This window comes from Stenella coeruleoalba, assembly GCF_951394435.1.
Source record: "Stenella coeruleoalba genome assembly, chromosome: 7".
NCBI classification, from domain to species: domain Eukaryota; kingdom Metazoa; phylum Chordata; class Mammalia; order Artiodactyla; family Delphinidae; genus Stenella; species Stenella coeruleoalba.
In genome coordinates this window covers 103,103,508-103,118,147 of record NC_137153.1, presented here as the reverse complement: position 1 = coordinate 103,118,147, position 14,640 = coordinate 103,103,508, and the positions used below count along the sequence as shown (strand labels likewise).

Here is a 14,640-nt window from a genome sequence, read left to right as displayed (position 1 = left end):
TACTCAAAACCGGTGCGTTGCGAATAGGCAGGTCAAGTGCGTGGCTCCTGCTCTCAGGGGTTTACTGGGATGAGGACGGAGCGTCTGCATGTAGCTCCCCCAGAGAGCTTCATTTGCTGATAAACCCCTTCTGACAACAGTAACGACAGTATTTTCCGAGCACCTACTATGTACCAGGCACTGTGCTAATTAAGAGGTGATTTATATCCATGATCTCATTTAATCCCCCAACAAACCTGCGGGGAAGTTTCACCCTTACTCCACAGGTGAGGAGCCAAGGCTCAGGATGGCTAACACTGGGCGCCAAGCCTGTGCTACCTTCACTGCCCTGACCTGGACCCTGTGCTGTCCTGCTGCTTCTCAAAAGCAAGTCCTAAGAGTGACTGACCCATTTGACAGGTGGGCAAAGTGAGGTACAAGGAGGCCAGTGCCTCGCTGGCCAGAGCTGCAGGATTAGCAACGCTGCCCCCTTCCAGTGGTGGGACTCGCCCTGCCGCCCTCAGCCACCCCCACCTGTCTCCCCACCCAGCCCCGGCCCCAGAGAGAGGCCTGCATACTTGGCCCGATTTTCTGGAATGGTTCCGGGGGCTCCTCCTTCACCTCGTCAGTGGCCACGACACCTTGGTCGAAGGGGTCTGTGGGAGAACACACGGCCCTTAGTGCCCTGGTAACCAGGTCTCAGAGCCCAGGTTGGGACAGGGAGGTGGGCAGCCACCGAGGACTTACCTGCCCGATTCTCAGGGGCCCCTTCCACACTAAACACTGCGCCCGGGCGGGAGGCGGCAGCCGCAGAAGGAAAGAAGCAAACAGGAACCCTGTTAGTCCCTGCCCATAGCTGCCTCTGCCCAGTGCTCCCAGCCTCTGCCCCAGCGAGCTTGCCTTTGGGGCCCAGGACAGCTGCCTCAGCCACTGCGGCTGCCCAGGAAACCAAGGGCCACAGGAGGGCACATCCCTCTATTCCTCGAGGGCCCATCCCCGGGCAGGAAGACGCTTTCGGGCTGGCCTGTTTCTGGATCACCGCCAGACGCTCGAGGGACCAGGGCAGGAGAAAAAAAGGAAGAGATGGGCGCGTGGGTAAAGAAAAAGGAGGTGAGAGGAAGGATGGACCAGAGGCGACAGGTGGTGAGACCCGGCTGTCACAGCCTGACACGGGCTTGGGGTGTGGGGCCAGAGAGGGAACCCTCCAGAGGCTTTTCCAGTCCAAGACCCTATTTCTAGGATTCTTAAGATTCCAAAACTAAATTACCTAAATTTATCGTTCTAATTTCTAACTGTATAATCTAAGATGCTAAAATATCATCGATTTAAAAAATTGGTTTAATTTCACCAGAGCGTGGGAATACTCAACATGAAATCATAAAATAAATCAGTATAAAATTGTTGATATCCGACTGATTTTGACCCTCAAAAACGGCAATTTCACTTGGGTTACCCTCATCAGAAAGACATATGGAATATGATGGGGACCTTCTCTAGCCCAGAACCCTCGGAGGTTCATCACTCCACTCGTGGCCTGCCTGCTGCCCGACCTTCCCTGGGTAGGAAGTGGGAGGGGAAGCTGTGGGTGGGCCCTGGGCCCCATAAGCAGTCCTGGAGGGGGGGTCTCTTTGCGGGACTCCGCTCCTGAGGAGTGAGGGGCCTGACTCACCATCCACTGCGTGCAGGTCTCGGTGCTCCTGGAAACAGCTGTAGTATTTGTACTTCTTCCCGCAGATGTCACACGTGTACCTGAAGTTGTCTGCGGAAGGTGGAAAGACACGTGGTTACCAGGGCTTTAGTCACTTGGGGCTGGGGAAGGTGGTATGGACCAGACTGGGCCCAACTGGTGACTCCATGGAGAATAGTTCCTGGGGTGTTAGGAGTCTTGTACACAAGGAGACCAGGGAGCCTTGAAGTGATTTTCAAAGGCACTTCCAATCCTACCCCATGCGAGCTGAGCCCCTAAGGGCCCGGATCATGACTTCCTTCGTTATGTGAGAATAACAATCACTGCGGCTACAGCTTCCTGGGTGTTGGCTGTCCTGTTGGGGGCCAGGCCAGGAGCTTCCCCAGCACTCCCTCCATCCGGCCTTGCAATCGAGGGAGGAGGTAATAACCCATTTAACACTTGAGTCTACTGAGGGGCAGAAGGGACCTGCTGCCAGCCCTACAGCAAGGGGGGCCTGGGTGAGGCCCATCACGGATGGTTCTGAATGACCCTGGTTACTGGCATTCCTGTCCTGTGCAATGTCTCGGCTGGACCCGCTGACTCGCTTCTAACAGAGACAATGCAGTAAGGTGAGGAGCAAAAGAGGGCCAGGAGGCTGGTACCCCAGCCCAGGAGCGGAGAGTGACTCATCTGGACAGAGAAGGACCACGTGCCCTGACTCAGCCACGGCTTAGAGTTAAGTGATGTCACAGGAAGACTACGACTTTGGCCTTGCTCACACCGTCTCGCTCTTGCTAGCTGCCCTGCTGCAGGCTGCCTCACATAGAGACCCACTTGGCAGCCTCTGGTGAACAGCCAGTGGGGAACTGAGGCCCTCAGCCCAACAGCTTGGGAAGGATGGCTCCTGCTGACAAACATGGGAGTACGTACAGAGGCGGTCCCTTCCCCGGCTGAGCTGTGAGATAAGACCACAGCCCCGGCCTTGACTGCAGCCTCGTGAGAGACCCAGAGCCAGAGGACCAGGTGAAGCCACGGGGAAGTGTGTGACACAGCAATAAACAATGACAGGGCCTGTGTTTGGATGCCCCCCTAGGCCTCTCCAGAGTCTGAGGCTGCTCGTACAGGACAGTGCCTTTGCCACGTCGGCAGCCCCTCCAACGTTTGGACTAGCAAAGACCTTGTGTGTTTGCTCCTTGGGCCGATCTAGGGATGGCTCGTCCACCCCAGCTTCCCGAGGATGCCCAGCACAGGGAGGTTGGGCGGCTTGCTCAAGGCTGTAGAGTGGGGCAGGGAATAGCCAGGATCCAGCTTCTCACTTAACTCTAAGCCACAGCTGAGTCAGGGCACATGGTCCTTCTCTGTCCGGATGAATCACTCTCCACTCCTGGGCTGGGGTACCAGCCTCCTGGCCCGTCTTTTGCTCCTTAGCCAAATACAGGATCTGATGTGACTGCCCCATCCCAAGGTTGCAGTGCCAGGCGATTCTGTGGGAGGGTTTCTGGCCCCCGCTTAGCTGAACTCAGGGACACAGATGGCATTAGCCAGCTCCCCGCCTCTGACTCCACCTTTTCCATGGCACCTGCAGTCCCTGGACATGCCTGGAAGATGCAGGGCCACAGAGACGACCTGGTCTCCAGGCGAGGTACACACAGACATTCTGAGGGTGTGGGGACCAGGAAGGGTTCAGGCGTCCACCATCCCACCAGGCCCTCCCATCTCCATGCCCCTGCCCCGACCCACCATGGAGTGGCAGGGTAGAGGTGGTGGGACGTGGGGAGGAGACTCTTGGTCCCGGCCTGCCTCACCCAGACTGCCAGCAAGTGACAACCCCACCTCGGGATTCAGCATCCCCATTTCCCCCCTAGTTTGGGGAGGGGGTGTGGTGGTAGATGAGCTGATTCCCAGGGCCTCTCCCAGGCTGGCAGTTCCAGGATTCCAAGCCTGGCACAGGCTTCGATCCTTCCCCATGGCCAGCAATCTAACACAGGCAACAACCTACCCCATCATGTCCCATCTGGACCGTAATCCTTCTCAGAGCTGAATGCCCGGGGAACAGAGGTGGAGAAGTCAAGCCCAACTGGGGTCTGCTCGTTCCAGATGGGGTCCTGCCCCGTGAGTCCTCTCCCATACTGGTCAGCGCTGGTCGCCCTGCAGTTGCCCACCCCACGTGTCTCATCTCTGCTCACGCTGTCTCTCCTACCAGCTGGGCCATGTACATCCGCCACCTCCAATAAAAGGTGAACCCCCAGCTTTCTGCCACTGAGAAGTGCCCCACCCTGCTCTGTCGAATCCCACGCCACATCCTGATCTATGTCTCCTCGATGTGGACAGGACCACATGCCCGGGCCCTCCTAAGGCAGGAGCGAATTAGGACAAGAGAGTTATCCCCAAAGGAAGAAAGGCAAAATGATTTTTTGGTCAGTGAAACCACAACTTCAGAACCCCAAGAGAGTTCAGGGACTCCAGGAATCTCTGGGGAGGCAGGCTCTGGAGGCAGGCTGCCCAAGTTCAAACTCAACTCCACCACTTACAGGTGCCATTAACGTCGGGCACATGCACTAAACTCTCTGCTCCTCGATTTTCTCAACTGTAAAACAGGACTGATATGTTCCTTCATCTCCCAGAATTGCGATAAAGAATAAATGAGCACAACACCCAACATACGATAAATACTTGGTAAATGTTACCTAATATTATTGTTAGACAAAGGCAAGAGAGCTCGATGCGGAGTTGATCTTCTATGTTCGTAGTTGAGAGATGGGTAACTGGGTATATGCCTCTATGTATGAATGTACTATTTTTCTAACAAATAAATGAAAGATTCCTGAACTAGAAGGTGTGAGACTTGGTTTCTATGCCCACCTCCACCCCTAAGAAGCTGCATGACTTCCCTCTGGAACTCTCTCTGGAACTCAGTATCCTCATCTGACATTCTCCACAGGACTCCACGGCCAGGTCTTGTCGCAAGGCTGGGGTGTGAGAAGGCCAGGCTGTCTGAGCAGGCGCTGCTGGCCCAGGGCAGGGCGGGGGGGCAGGACGGAACACAGAGTCCAGCAAAGCACACTGGCCACGGGGAGTGAAGTCCGCAGAGAGGAAGGACTAAAAATACCCCCAGTCACGAAGTCCTCCACAACTAGTGAAACTCCGGGAACAGCGGAAGCCAGATGGAGCATAACGGATCATTGAGGGGCTGCTGGAGAGGCCAGGGGCTCAGAATAGCCAAAGAAGGAAAGATAAATAGGGAAGTTCCTTAACTGTGCGGCTGACCACAGGCAGGCGATGGGAGCCGGAAGAGAAGGGAGCTATTGAGGGAGAAGGAGCCCGGGGCCAGGCAGGGGCAGCGTGGGGCTTGGGGAGGCGGCATAGGACCCTGAATTCCTCCTGCCGAGGACCCTGGGGCAGGTGCCTGGCCAACCTGAGGCTCAGATTGTCCAGAAAACGGAGGGGTAGCCTCAGCCCTGCAGGCCTTTCACGTGGTGTAAGAATCCAAAGAGAGAGTGGATGCGAAAGTGCCTTAGAAGAAATGCTGTTAGGACCCAATTGCAGCTAAGGCCCTGCCTCCTCAAACTACTCGGTTTTGGATTTTTAAGGGGGGTGGCGGGGGGTGGCTCGTGTTTATTTATTATTTTAAGAAACTTTTCATGGTGGTACACCAAACATGCAGAACAGGGGTGGCCAAACTATGGCCTGCCCACCGTCTGTTTTGATAAGGAATCCATTTCCACACCGTCTCTGGCTGTGTTCGTGCTCCACGGCACAGCTGCACAGCCGCGATGGAGATAACCTAGGCTGCAGAGTCTAAAATATTTTCTATCTGGTCCCCTATCAAAAAATATGCCGACCACTGATGGAGAAAAATGTACAAATCCTAAACGTTCAGCTCGTTACATTTTTGAAAACCGAAAACACCTGTAACCAGTGCCCAACTCAAATCACAGAACCCAGAAACCCCCTCCCAAGGGTAACCACGACGCTGACTTCTTGCAGCGTGAATTAGTTTCCCCTGTTCTTGTACTTTCTATACGCAGATCTTAGGGGAAACACTCTTTGTGCCGGGCTCCTTTTCCTAACGTTCTGTTTGCGGGTAACCCACGGTGCTGTGTGTAGCTGTCCGCCTTTCCCTCTCACTGCTGTACTGTAGTCCTTTGTGGGACACACCACGGCTCACTTCTCTATTCAACTAGCGCTAGGCACTTGGGTGGCTTCCAGTTTGAAGCCGTTACGAGTAGTGCTAAGAACACCCTGATTCCCATCTTTGGGTGGATGTGCGCACACACGCACCTGGGAGGGGAACTGCTGGGTTCCGGGGCTCAGTCAGGTTTGTTGTGCTGGCTGTCTGCCAGCCCTGTGGGTTTAGATCTGGAGACAAGGCAAGCAGGGGCCACACGTAGCCAAGCAGAACAGTATCCCCACATGCCGAGGCCCTGTACATGCCAAGCGGCGGGATGCCGCACCCCAGGGTTCGTGCCCATGCATTTCCCCAGCATCAGCTACGGAGCCCCCGACCCATGAGTGGGAGTCAAAAGAACATAGGAAATGGTGTATACCCTGGACCCCTCTTGGGGATACACGTGCCTATTTTGCCGGTGAAGGGCCCTGAAAAGTCTACAGCAAAGAAACATGTTCAACTTAGCAGAACTCAAGGCTTCCCCAGGTTATCTGGCCAGAGAAGCCTTTACGGACAGAAAGCCTGTTAACTTCCCCCAGCATGCCTAGCCACGGAGCACACTTTGGGAAACGCTGCTCTGAGGTGCTGTGTCCAAAGCCAAAGCCTGCATCACAGCAACAGGCCTCCCAGAAGCCGCCTGGGGTGGGGGTGATGGGTTGAGAGCATCACCCCCGGCCCTGGCTCTCCCTTCTCCTCCCACCCCTGGCCCTCTCAGCCCGCACAGTCCAAGAGGAGGGAAAAATACTCACTGCCTTGGGAGGCTCCCTCCCCTGAGGTGGCTTCTGTGTCTGTGAGAGAGAGAGAAGAAGGAGGTGAGCAGAGTGGACCAATGGAAGGGCCAGCACCAAAAGAGAGAGAAGCCGGGCAGGCGGAGGCCAGGAGAAGCCGCTACCGCGTGCCCAGGGATGCTCTCTTCCCACTCAGGATGCGGGCACAAAGCCTTCCCCGTGTTCTCTGCTGTCTGTCAGGCCCTGAGCCGGTGCCCTTCCTCCCTGCCTGCCAGGGTCAGGCTCAGGGAGGGGCAGGCACCATCCCTCCTGTTCCCGTAGCTTCAGCACCCTCATCTTCAGAATGGAGACAGCACCCCGCCCCACTCCCTGGGCTGTCATGAGCAGCACATGAGATGACACACGAGCACCTTCCCTGCAAGGACCGCTGACAGTGAACAGCACTGAAGCACCTTGGGAGGAAGCGGGCCTGTGCGGGGCAGACAGGGGGCACTGGTGGCATATCCTGCTGTACCCCACCCCACCCCCATCCCTGGGTGCTCTCCCAAGTTAAGGAGGCCTCTCCTCTCCTCTTCAGGTCCCACTCCTACTGCAGAAAGAGCTCTGAGGGCCTCTGGGGTCACCCTGGAGGGACCCAGGCGGAGGATGGGAAGGTGCGGCCCCTCAGCTCTGCCCCAGGGACATGCCACTCACCTCGGTGTGCCCGTACGTGGGTCTGGAAACAGTTGTAATATTTGTACTTCTTGCCACAGATTCCACACTCGTAGGAACCTAGAAAACAGGAAAGGAAGGGACTGGTCAGCCAGCATCCAACGTGCGCAACCACGAGGCCCCGGGACCCCTGGTGATGCCTCCAGGTAATGCTAACTCTGTGCCAATGGGCTATCGTGTCTCCCACGAGCAAAGAGGCAGCAAGGACCAGCAAAGACAGCACTGAGCTGGAGGTCAGGAGGCTGGGGTCTATTTCAGGCTTTTGTCTCTATTTTCTGAGTGACCTTGGGAGAGTCACTTCCCGCCTCTGGGCCTCAGCTTCCAAATCTAAGACAGAGAGGGTAACTTCTTAGGTAACTCACAGTTATTCCTTGAAAGGAAAAAGGAGATGAATGTAAAACAACTTCAGGATAAGGAATAAATTGCATCCATGTAAGGAAATCATCACTTAGATGCAACAGAATAATTTCTAGCTACTGCTCTCCCCGCCAGGATGGACAGAGGTTAAGAGCACAGGCTTTAAACCATGTATCTGGGTTCTGCCACTTACCAGCAGCATGACCTTGGTAATTTCCTTAAACACACTAAGCCTCAGTCTGCTCATCTGCAAAATGGGGCTAAAAGTACCTACCTCACAGAGTTCGCCCTACGCCCCATCAGGAAGTGCCCAGCTCTACTACAGATGTGTCTGACAAGGAGAGGGCCTCTCTTGTCTGTTGAGGTGCCGTCTTGATCCCTCAGACGTGCAGAGATCAACATGGTATGAATGTCTGACTCCAGCCCTCTGCCAGGCCCTTCTCCCAGAGGCAGGTAGACTGAAATGGCTGAGTTCCCAGCAGGCATTTCAGATAAGTCAAAGGCAGGGCCCACCCATGCAGATCCTAGGGCAAAGGCCCATGGCAGGAAGGCAAGCAGAGCCCATCAGATCCAGCCTGGCAGGGGTCCCAGGAGGTAGAGGCCCTGCCCATCCCTCACACAGGCCTGCCACCACCTGGGCCCAGGCCCCATCCCTAACAGAACGACCTGGGAGCTTGCACACACACAGAGTCCCTGACCCCACCCCAGGCTAACAGTACCAGAATGGCTCGGGCCAGGGGCCTAGGAAGCTGCCTTTTCCCACAGCATCCACAGAAGATTCTGGTGCCCAGCAACCAGGCGTGGGAACCACTGGTTTGAAGTCAGGCAGCCCTAGGATGGAGTCTCAGCTAAACCATTTGCTGGCCGGGCCTCAGTCTCCTTATTGGAAAACTGTGGCTAACTTAAGAGCATCTATGTGAAGACTGGATGAAGCATGAGTAGTATTCCTACCACGAGCGCGGACAGTCGGTGAGTGGGACCATCATCAACTCCCACTGCCTGCGGTCTCCGACCTCGGGCCAGAGGCCCGGCTACTGGGTGTGAACTCCAAGTATCAGGTTAAGTCAGAAGAGCACTGGGCTCGGAGCCTGACCGTGAGCTCAGCTCTGCCAGCCCCTAGCTGTTTGATCGCAGGAACATTCCTTTTCCGGTCCGAGCCTCAGCTTCCTCACCTGTAAAACAGGACTATGATACCTGCATCTCATGACCAAGATCAGGATGACTGAGCTACAACCTGCGAGTCAGCGGCCCCCAGGGGGCAGCGCCACTTTGCTACTGTGGGTCACTCAAGGGAACGCTGTCCTGCAAACCAGCATGGAATTTAGCAGCCTGTTATTCAGTGGTTTTATATGTGTTACCCTTGTCTTACTGGGAAAAATATAAACCCACGGAGGGCAAAGATCAGAGTGTATATTTCCCTGTCTTCAGTCCCGTGACTAGCACACAGCAGGGGCTCAGTAAATTCACGGAGTCCTGCTGTTCTACTCATCTGTCACTGAGTAATAAAGACCTGGACTCCCTCTCTCTGTCTCCAACCCATGCCTCAACGGTTTCTGCTAATTCTCCTTCAACCGATCGGGAATTTATTGAGCGTCTTCACATGCCCGGCACCGAGGCCCCAACCATAAGCAAGACGCGATCGCTGCCCTCCATCTGATGGGAAGCAGACAGCCCACCAGGCGAGAGGATGTGCAGACTGGCTGTGCTACGATGGCCAAGTGCAGGACCTGGTGGGCACAGTGCGGGGCCCTGACACGGCTATAGCAAGGGGCCGCAGGCAGGGGCCTTGAGCAGGGGAAGGGAAAGACGGGGGGACGTGTAGGGGCAGGCAGCCCAGGGAAGGGGGAGTCTCTCCCCAAAGGACCGAGGCCACAGTCTGTGATGGGGAAGACTTGTTTAGACTTGATGCACTTCTGATGAGGTCTCTAAGCCCCAGCTCTACCCCTCTCTGCCACTAGGCCTGGGCCTCAGTTTCTCCAACTGCCCTCAGTACCCAAGGTCTTTCCCCAAACCATACAGTAAGTGTAGGCTGATGGACAGAGCCTGCAGGCTGCGATGTCCCCGACTCACCCACCCAGTTGACACTGTTCATAAGCAGGTGTCCCACTGGCTTCTCCCTCAATCCACAGACAGCCAAGGGTCCATGCAGCCTTGCTCACAGGCCTCAACCCATTCAGAGAATCACAGGGGCACAGTTCGCCAGCTTCGGGCCCTCTCCTGGCCCCAGGGCAGAGCAGACCCCTTGCTTGGCACAGAGTCTCAGGACAGAGCAGTGTGTGTTGGCAGGAGGGACACCTGAGTTCAAGGTCCTGCCTCTCCCCCACTCACCCTAAGACCCCAGGCTGCAGGTGCTCCATCTGCAGAAGGGGCTGGATGGGCAGGGAGGCTGGTGCGTGGGGAGAGTGCAACAGAGTGGCAGCCCCACAGCGCAGCTGTGTCAGCAAGCCTGGGTTCAAATCCCGGCTCACCACATACCAGCCTGGGGCCCTGGACAAGTCATGGAAACACCCACACCTCAGGCTTCCTCTCTGTAAAATGGACACAGTAAAATGCTACCCACCTTATTGGCGGGGGGTGGGGAGGAAGGGGGGGGCGAGCAATAATATGAGCAGTAATACTGTGGCCACTAAACACAGTTCCTAGTACAAGGCAAGCACTCGGTAAAGGAGAGCTGCTGTTACTGTCAGCTTTCCCCAAAGTGCGCTGGGACCCAGCTTCCTGAATGCATCCCAGGGAGAGGAGCCTGTGACCAAGCAAGGGGGAGGCGCGGCCCATCGGGGGAGGCACCATGCACGGGAGCTGCGCCCGCTGGGAGAGGTCCTGCAGTAACGGAACCCAGCGGACTGTTAACCCCAGGTCTCCCAACAAATTTGGGAGATGGAACTCCTTGCTCCCCTTGGCTTGTTTCAGAGCTGCAGCCCATAGCAAGTGCTGCTGAAAAGGTCCCGACGTTCCCGGCTTCCAGATTCCTATGTGCTCTACCATCCCTCCAGCAGCACGTCTTCCCGGGCCCCGGGCAGGCTCAGATTTGCTGACCGGTGGCAGTGATGGGTGGAACAGGTGGCTCCCTGTGTCCCTGCAGAGGCTAGCAGGCCCTGTATACTCAGGGGTCTGCAGCTGACGGCTGCACTCAGCCACGCCCCCGCCCTCATGCTGGCCCCCGATCGGTCCTCCTGCCCCTCAGCCATCACGTATCAGATGCATATCTGAACGCTTGGGCCCTGAATACGGTTCGCACAGATTCACCGTGAGGGCTGCCTTCCGGCGCTCTTCCATCTGAACTAGTAAGAAATCAGAAAGAGCCCTTAAAGATGGGGCCCAGTGAGGAGGGCTCTGAGTCTAGGGCTGGCCAGTCTCCTGACCTCTCAGTGCCTCAGTCTCCCCATCCACACACGAGAGGGTTGGACAAGACCACGCCGTCTACTTTTTCACTGAAGAGCTTGTGCTGGCGAAGGGGCAGCCACACGTCCCCCGGGGAGGCTGGGCTATGGCAAACAGCAGCCGCAGGCCCAGATCCCCCTGCAGCTTTATGTTTCCTCTGTCCTGATTCATAACATGGATGTAACATAAAGTTACCCATCCCGTGGTTATAACCTAACATTTCTCCCCGTAATCCTTCCAGCAAAATGACCCTCCAGGGAGGATGTACCCCACGTGTGCTGTGGCCTTGTGTCCCCCTGGCCCACGGCCACCGTGTACCCCAGGTTGGTGCAGTGGGTGCTGGAGGGACCTCACCGACGGAGACTCTCCGCTCAGAAGGTCCCCCTCCCCGCTGCCTGACTCCCTGCCCCGCCCGCTTCTTCACTCCACCACGTTCCCGGCTACCCTCCTGTCCTTTGTCTCCATCTCTCCCAGCCTCCTAAGTGCAGGCGCTGCAACTCATTTCACTTGCGCCTCTCCAACGTCTCTGCACAGGCTGGCCTCTGACCCCACCGCACCCCACTGCACGGTGCGGAAGCTGCAACTTGCCCACTTCACGCAGCCAGCTAGTGGGAGCGGGCTCTGGACTCGGGGGCTTCTCACGCATCGGCTCAGTTCATCTTCACAAATCCAGCACAGGAAGGTGATTATTATCCCCATTTTTCAGATGAGGGGGAACACATCGGGCCAGAGGTCACCTGATCTGTCCTGCTGCTCCAGTGCCCGTGTGTGTGACCACCACACAGTCAGCCCCCGGGAGGATGCCAAGAAGAGAGGGCGCCTGCTAACGGCTACCAGTTACCGAGTACACCCAGGTCTCATTTCCATCCTCCATCTTCCCAGAAGCCCTCATGTGGTTGAGACAACTCAATGGCCACTTCAACCATGAACTTGAAAGTTCTAGGGGCCAGGTGGTCCAGGGCTGGGGCCACTCAGATAGTGGCTAGTGAGGAACTGGGCTCAAAGCTGGCCTTCAGCGATCCAGAGCCATCCTACTGCCACCGTGCCGGGTTACCTCCGGATGCCAAGGAACCCCCTTCAATCATGGGGCTCCCCCCTAACACTGCAGGGCAGCAGAGCCCCCTACCAGGTCTGGTACCACCACAGGACCCCCAGAGCACCCTATCAAGAGCCTTGGGAGAGACTGCCTGGGATGGATGGCAGGACACGTCAGCACACAGACACAAGCCTTTTCCTCTCCCCCATCCCGTTGTCACTAGTGACACAACAAGAATCCACAGGCACTGATGAAGAGCATCTGTCTAGCATTTTCTGTAACCACCTGGCAGAGAGCCTGGCTTAAGCTCCCTTCCCAAGAGCACTGGACAGACCAAGTGAGGCCAGGTGAGAGCAGGTGGGTGGAGGTCCCGAAGCCACTGGAGGGAGAAGTGGCAAGACGGAGGTAGAAGAGGAATGTGGGCGGCATGCCTGAACTCTATCACTGGCACCCAGAGAGCTCCAGATCAGCTCCACCACCTTTCAGGATACACAAAATGCAACAAGGCAGAAATCCAGAGCAGGGGAAGGAGAGAAGAAAAACACAAGGTGGGGGGACGGACACATGGCTCCTCACAACAGGCAGTCCCATATTTAGCTCAAAGAGTCTTGGGAGCCGCTGTTCACAGATCACATGCTCAGGAGCACCCTGCCCCCTTGGTCCTAAGAAGCAGCAGAGCTGGCCCAAGCACAGCCTGCTGGGGGACAGGGGGCCTGGAGAGGTTAAGTCGTGGACAAGTAGGTTTCCTGAGGCTCTCTGGGGCTGGGACTCAGACCAAATGTCCTCGGGACCACGGTCTTCCAAGTAGACTACAAATCCCCTGGGGATGTATGAGCACAGGGAATTTTAAGAGAATCCATTCCCAATGCATTTCTTCCTAAAACCAATGGGCCAGAGAACGTGGAGGGCAGGGAGGCCCCACTCAGCTGGTTCTCCTCACCGTCACCCTTCTCCACACGACAAACACAATGGTCCTTTCACCCACCCCAATCCCACCGTGGTGCTGTCCAAGGGGGATGAACATCTCAAGGCTCCAGGCAAAGAGATGCTGTGTTGGACTTAGAAAGTGGGTGGATCTAATGACTGGGAATAATTTCTTTTGTAAATTGGGTGATTTCTAATTCTTTGTTTTCAACAAAATTGAAGAAGAATCTAATGGAGTTGTCAGCGAAGAGACCACTGAAAATAATATCTGACGATAGACCCCTGTGTGATTTCTGGCGTACAAACTGGAAGGTGTTCAAAGAATTGAGTGACACTGATAAAACAAGACTGCCTCCACCCCTGGCTCCTTATTTATGTGATCAAGCCTTCTAAGCACTTACACTTAAGAAAATGGAGGGCTTCCCTGGTGGCACAGTGGTTTAAGAATCCGCCTACCAATGCAGGGGACACGGGTTCGAGCCCTGGTCCGGGAAGATCCCACACGCCGCGGAGCAACTAAGCCCGTGTGCCACAACTACTGAGCCTGCACTCTAGAGCCCGCGAGCCACCACTACTGAGCCTGCGTGCCACAACTACTGAAGCCCATGCGCCTAGAGCCCGTGCTCTGCAACAAGAGAAGCCACTGCAGTGGGAAGCCCGCGCACTACAACGAAGAGTAGTCCCTGCCCGCGTGCAGCAATGAAGACCCAACGCAGCCAAAAATAAATAAATTAAATAAATATATTGGAAAAAAGAAAAGAAAATGGAAAAAAAGGAATTAAATGAATGCTGAATCTTGTCTCACTCAACAATAAGAAATATTAATTCACAGAAACTTGAGCCAATTGAAGAAGAAATAAAGGCTCATCTATTTCATTAAGAGGTGCATTTTCAGTAATTTTTTACTTTTACGTTTGCTATTTATCTAAATTTGTTTTTGACAAAGTATATGCTAAGAGCAACTCCATCAGGAAAAACAAACGTTTTAAAATGTACAGCTTTCTGATCCCAACGTATTTTTTAGAAATTTCTATTTCAACTTACGTACATCTTGTTGTGGGAGATGAGTGTGAAACGGTGATCAATAAAAGACTCTCAAGCATAAAAAATACATTACATTAGGATAAAATCCTGTGAGGGAAGTGGGCTGGAAATGTGAGTTCAAGGAGAAAAAGGAAAGATGCATAACTTCTGACTGTTCAAGATGAGCCTGTTCATACGGTTTTTAAAAGGATGATGGTGGATATCAAAAGCGGTGGGGTTTGGATTCCCTTGGATACACTTAAAAGAGTGGTTGAGAGTTTTATTTCCAAAATGCCACATTTTAAAAAAAACAATACAACACGTCAGAAATTATATCCTTTGTAATTACTCCAACTTTGGATGAAAACGTTAGACGTCAACTCAAAAATGTGAAAGAGAATATAGTTTCTCAAAATTCTTTTAGGAGATATTGAAGAAAAGAAGTTTGAAGCCATTGGCCTTTCAGCTTCCTATCATTCCAGAGGTAACCCCGGATGTGTCAACGTCCAAGGCCTTGGCTAATACCACTGGTATCTGTTTTGCATTTTCTGTCCCCCTCAAAACCACTTTTATACCTATGACTTCAGTCTGACCTCAACAATCCTACTGGAAAGACAGACAGATTTTATTACACCCACTGATCAGTGAAGACAGTATGGCTCAG

At 54.7% G+C, this 14,640-nt stretch overlaps 1 protein-coding gene across 1 annotated transcript in view; it reads right to left on the bottom strand.

Moving 5' to 3' along the window:
* The window catches only part of ZNF618 (zinc finger protein 618), a 184,405-nt gene that overhangs the window by 45,949 nt on the left and 123,816 nt on the right, over nt 1-14,640 (bottom strand). Inside the window, exons 4-8 of the mRNA XM_079926009.1 lie at nt 7,238-7,315; nt 6,566-6,604; nt 1,649-1,738; nt 727-762; nt 558-635 (exon numbers count right to left, since the gene is read on the bottom strand). Coding sequence (XP_079782135.1) covers nt 558-635; nt 727-762; nt 1,649-1,738; nt 6,566-6,604; nt 7,238-7,315 — 321 coding nt within the window. The remainder of the gene's footprint in view (nt 1-557; nt 636-726; nt 763-1,648; nt 1,739-6,565; nt 6,605-7,237; nt 7,316-14,640) is intronic.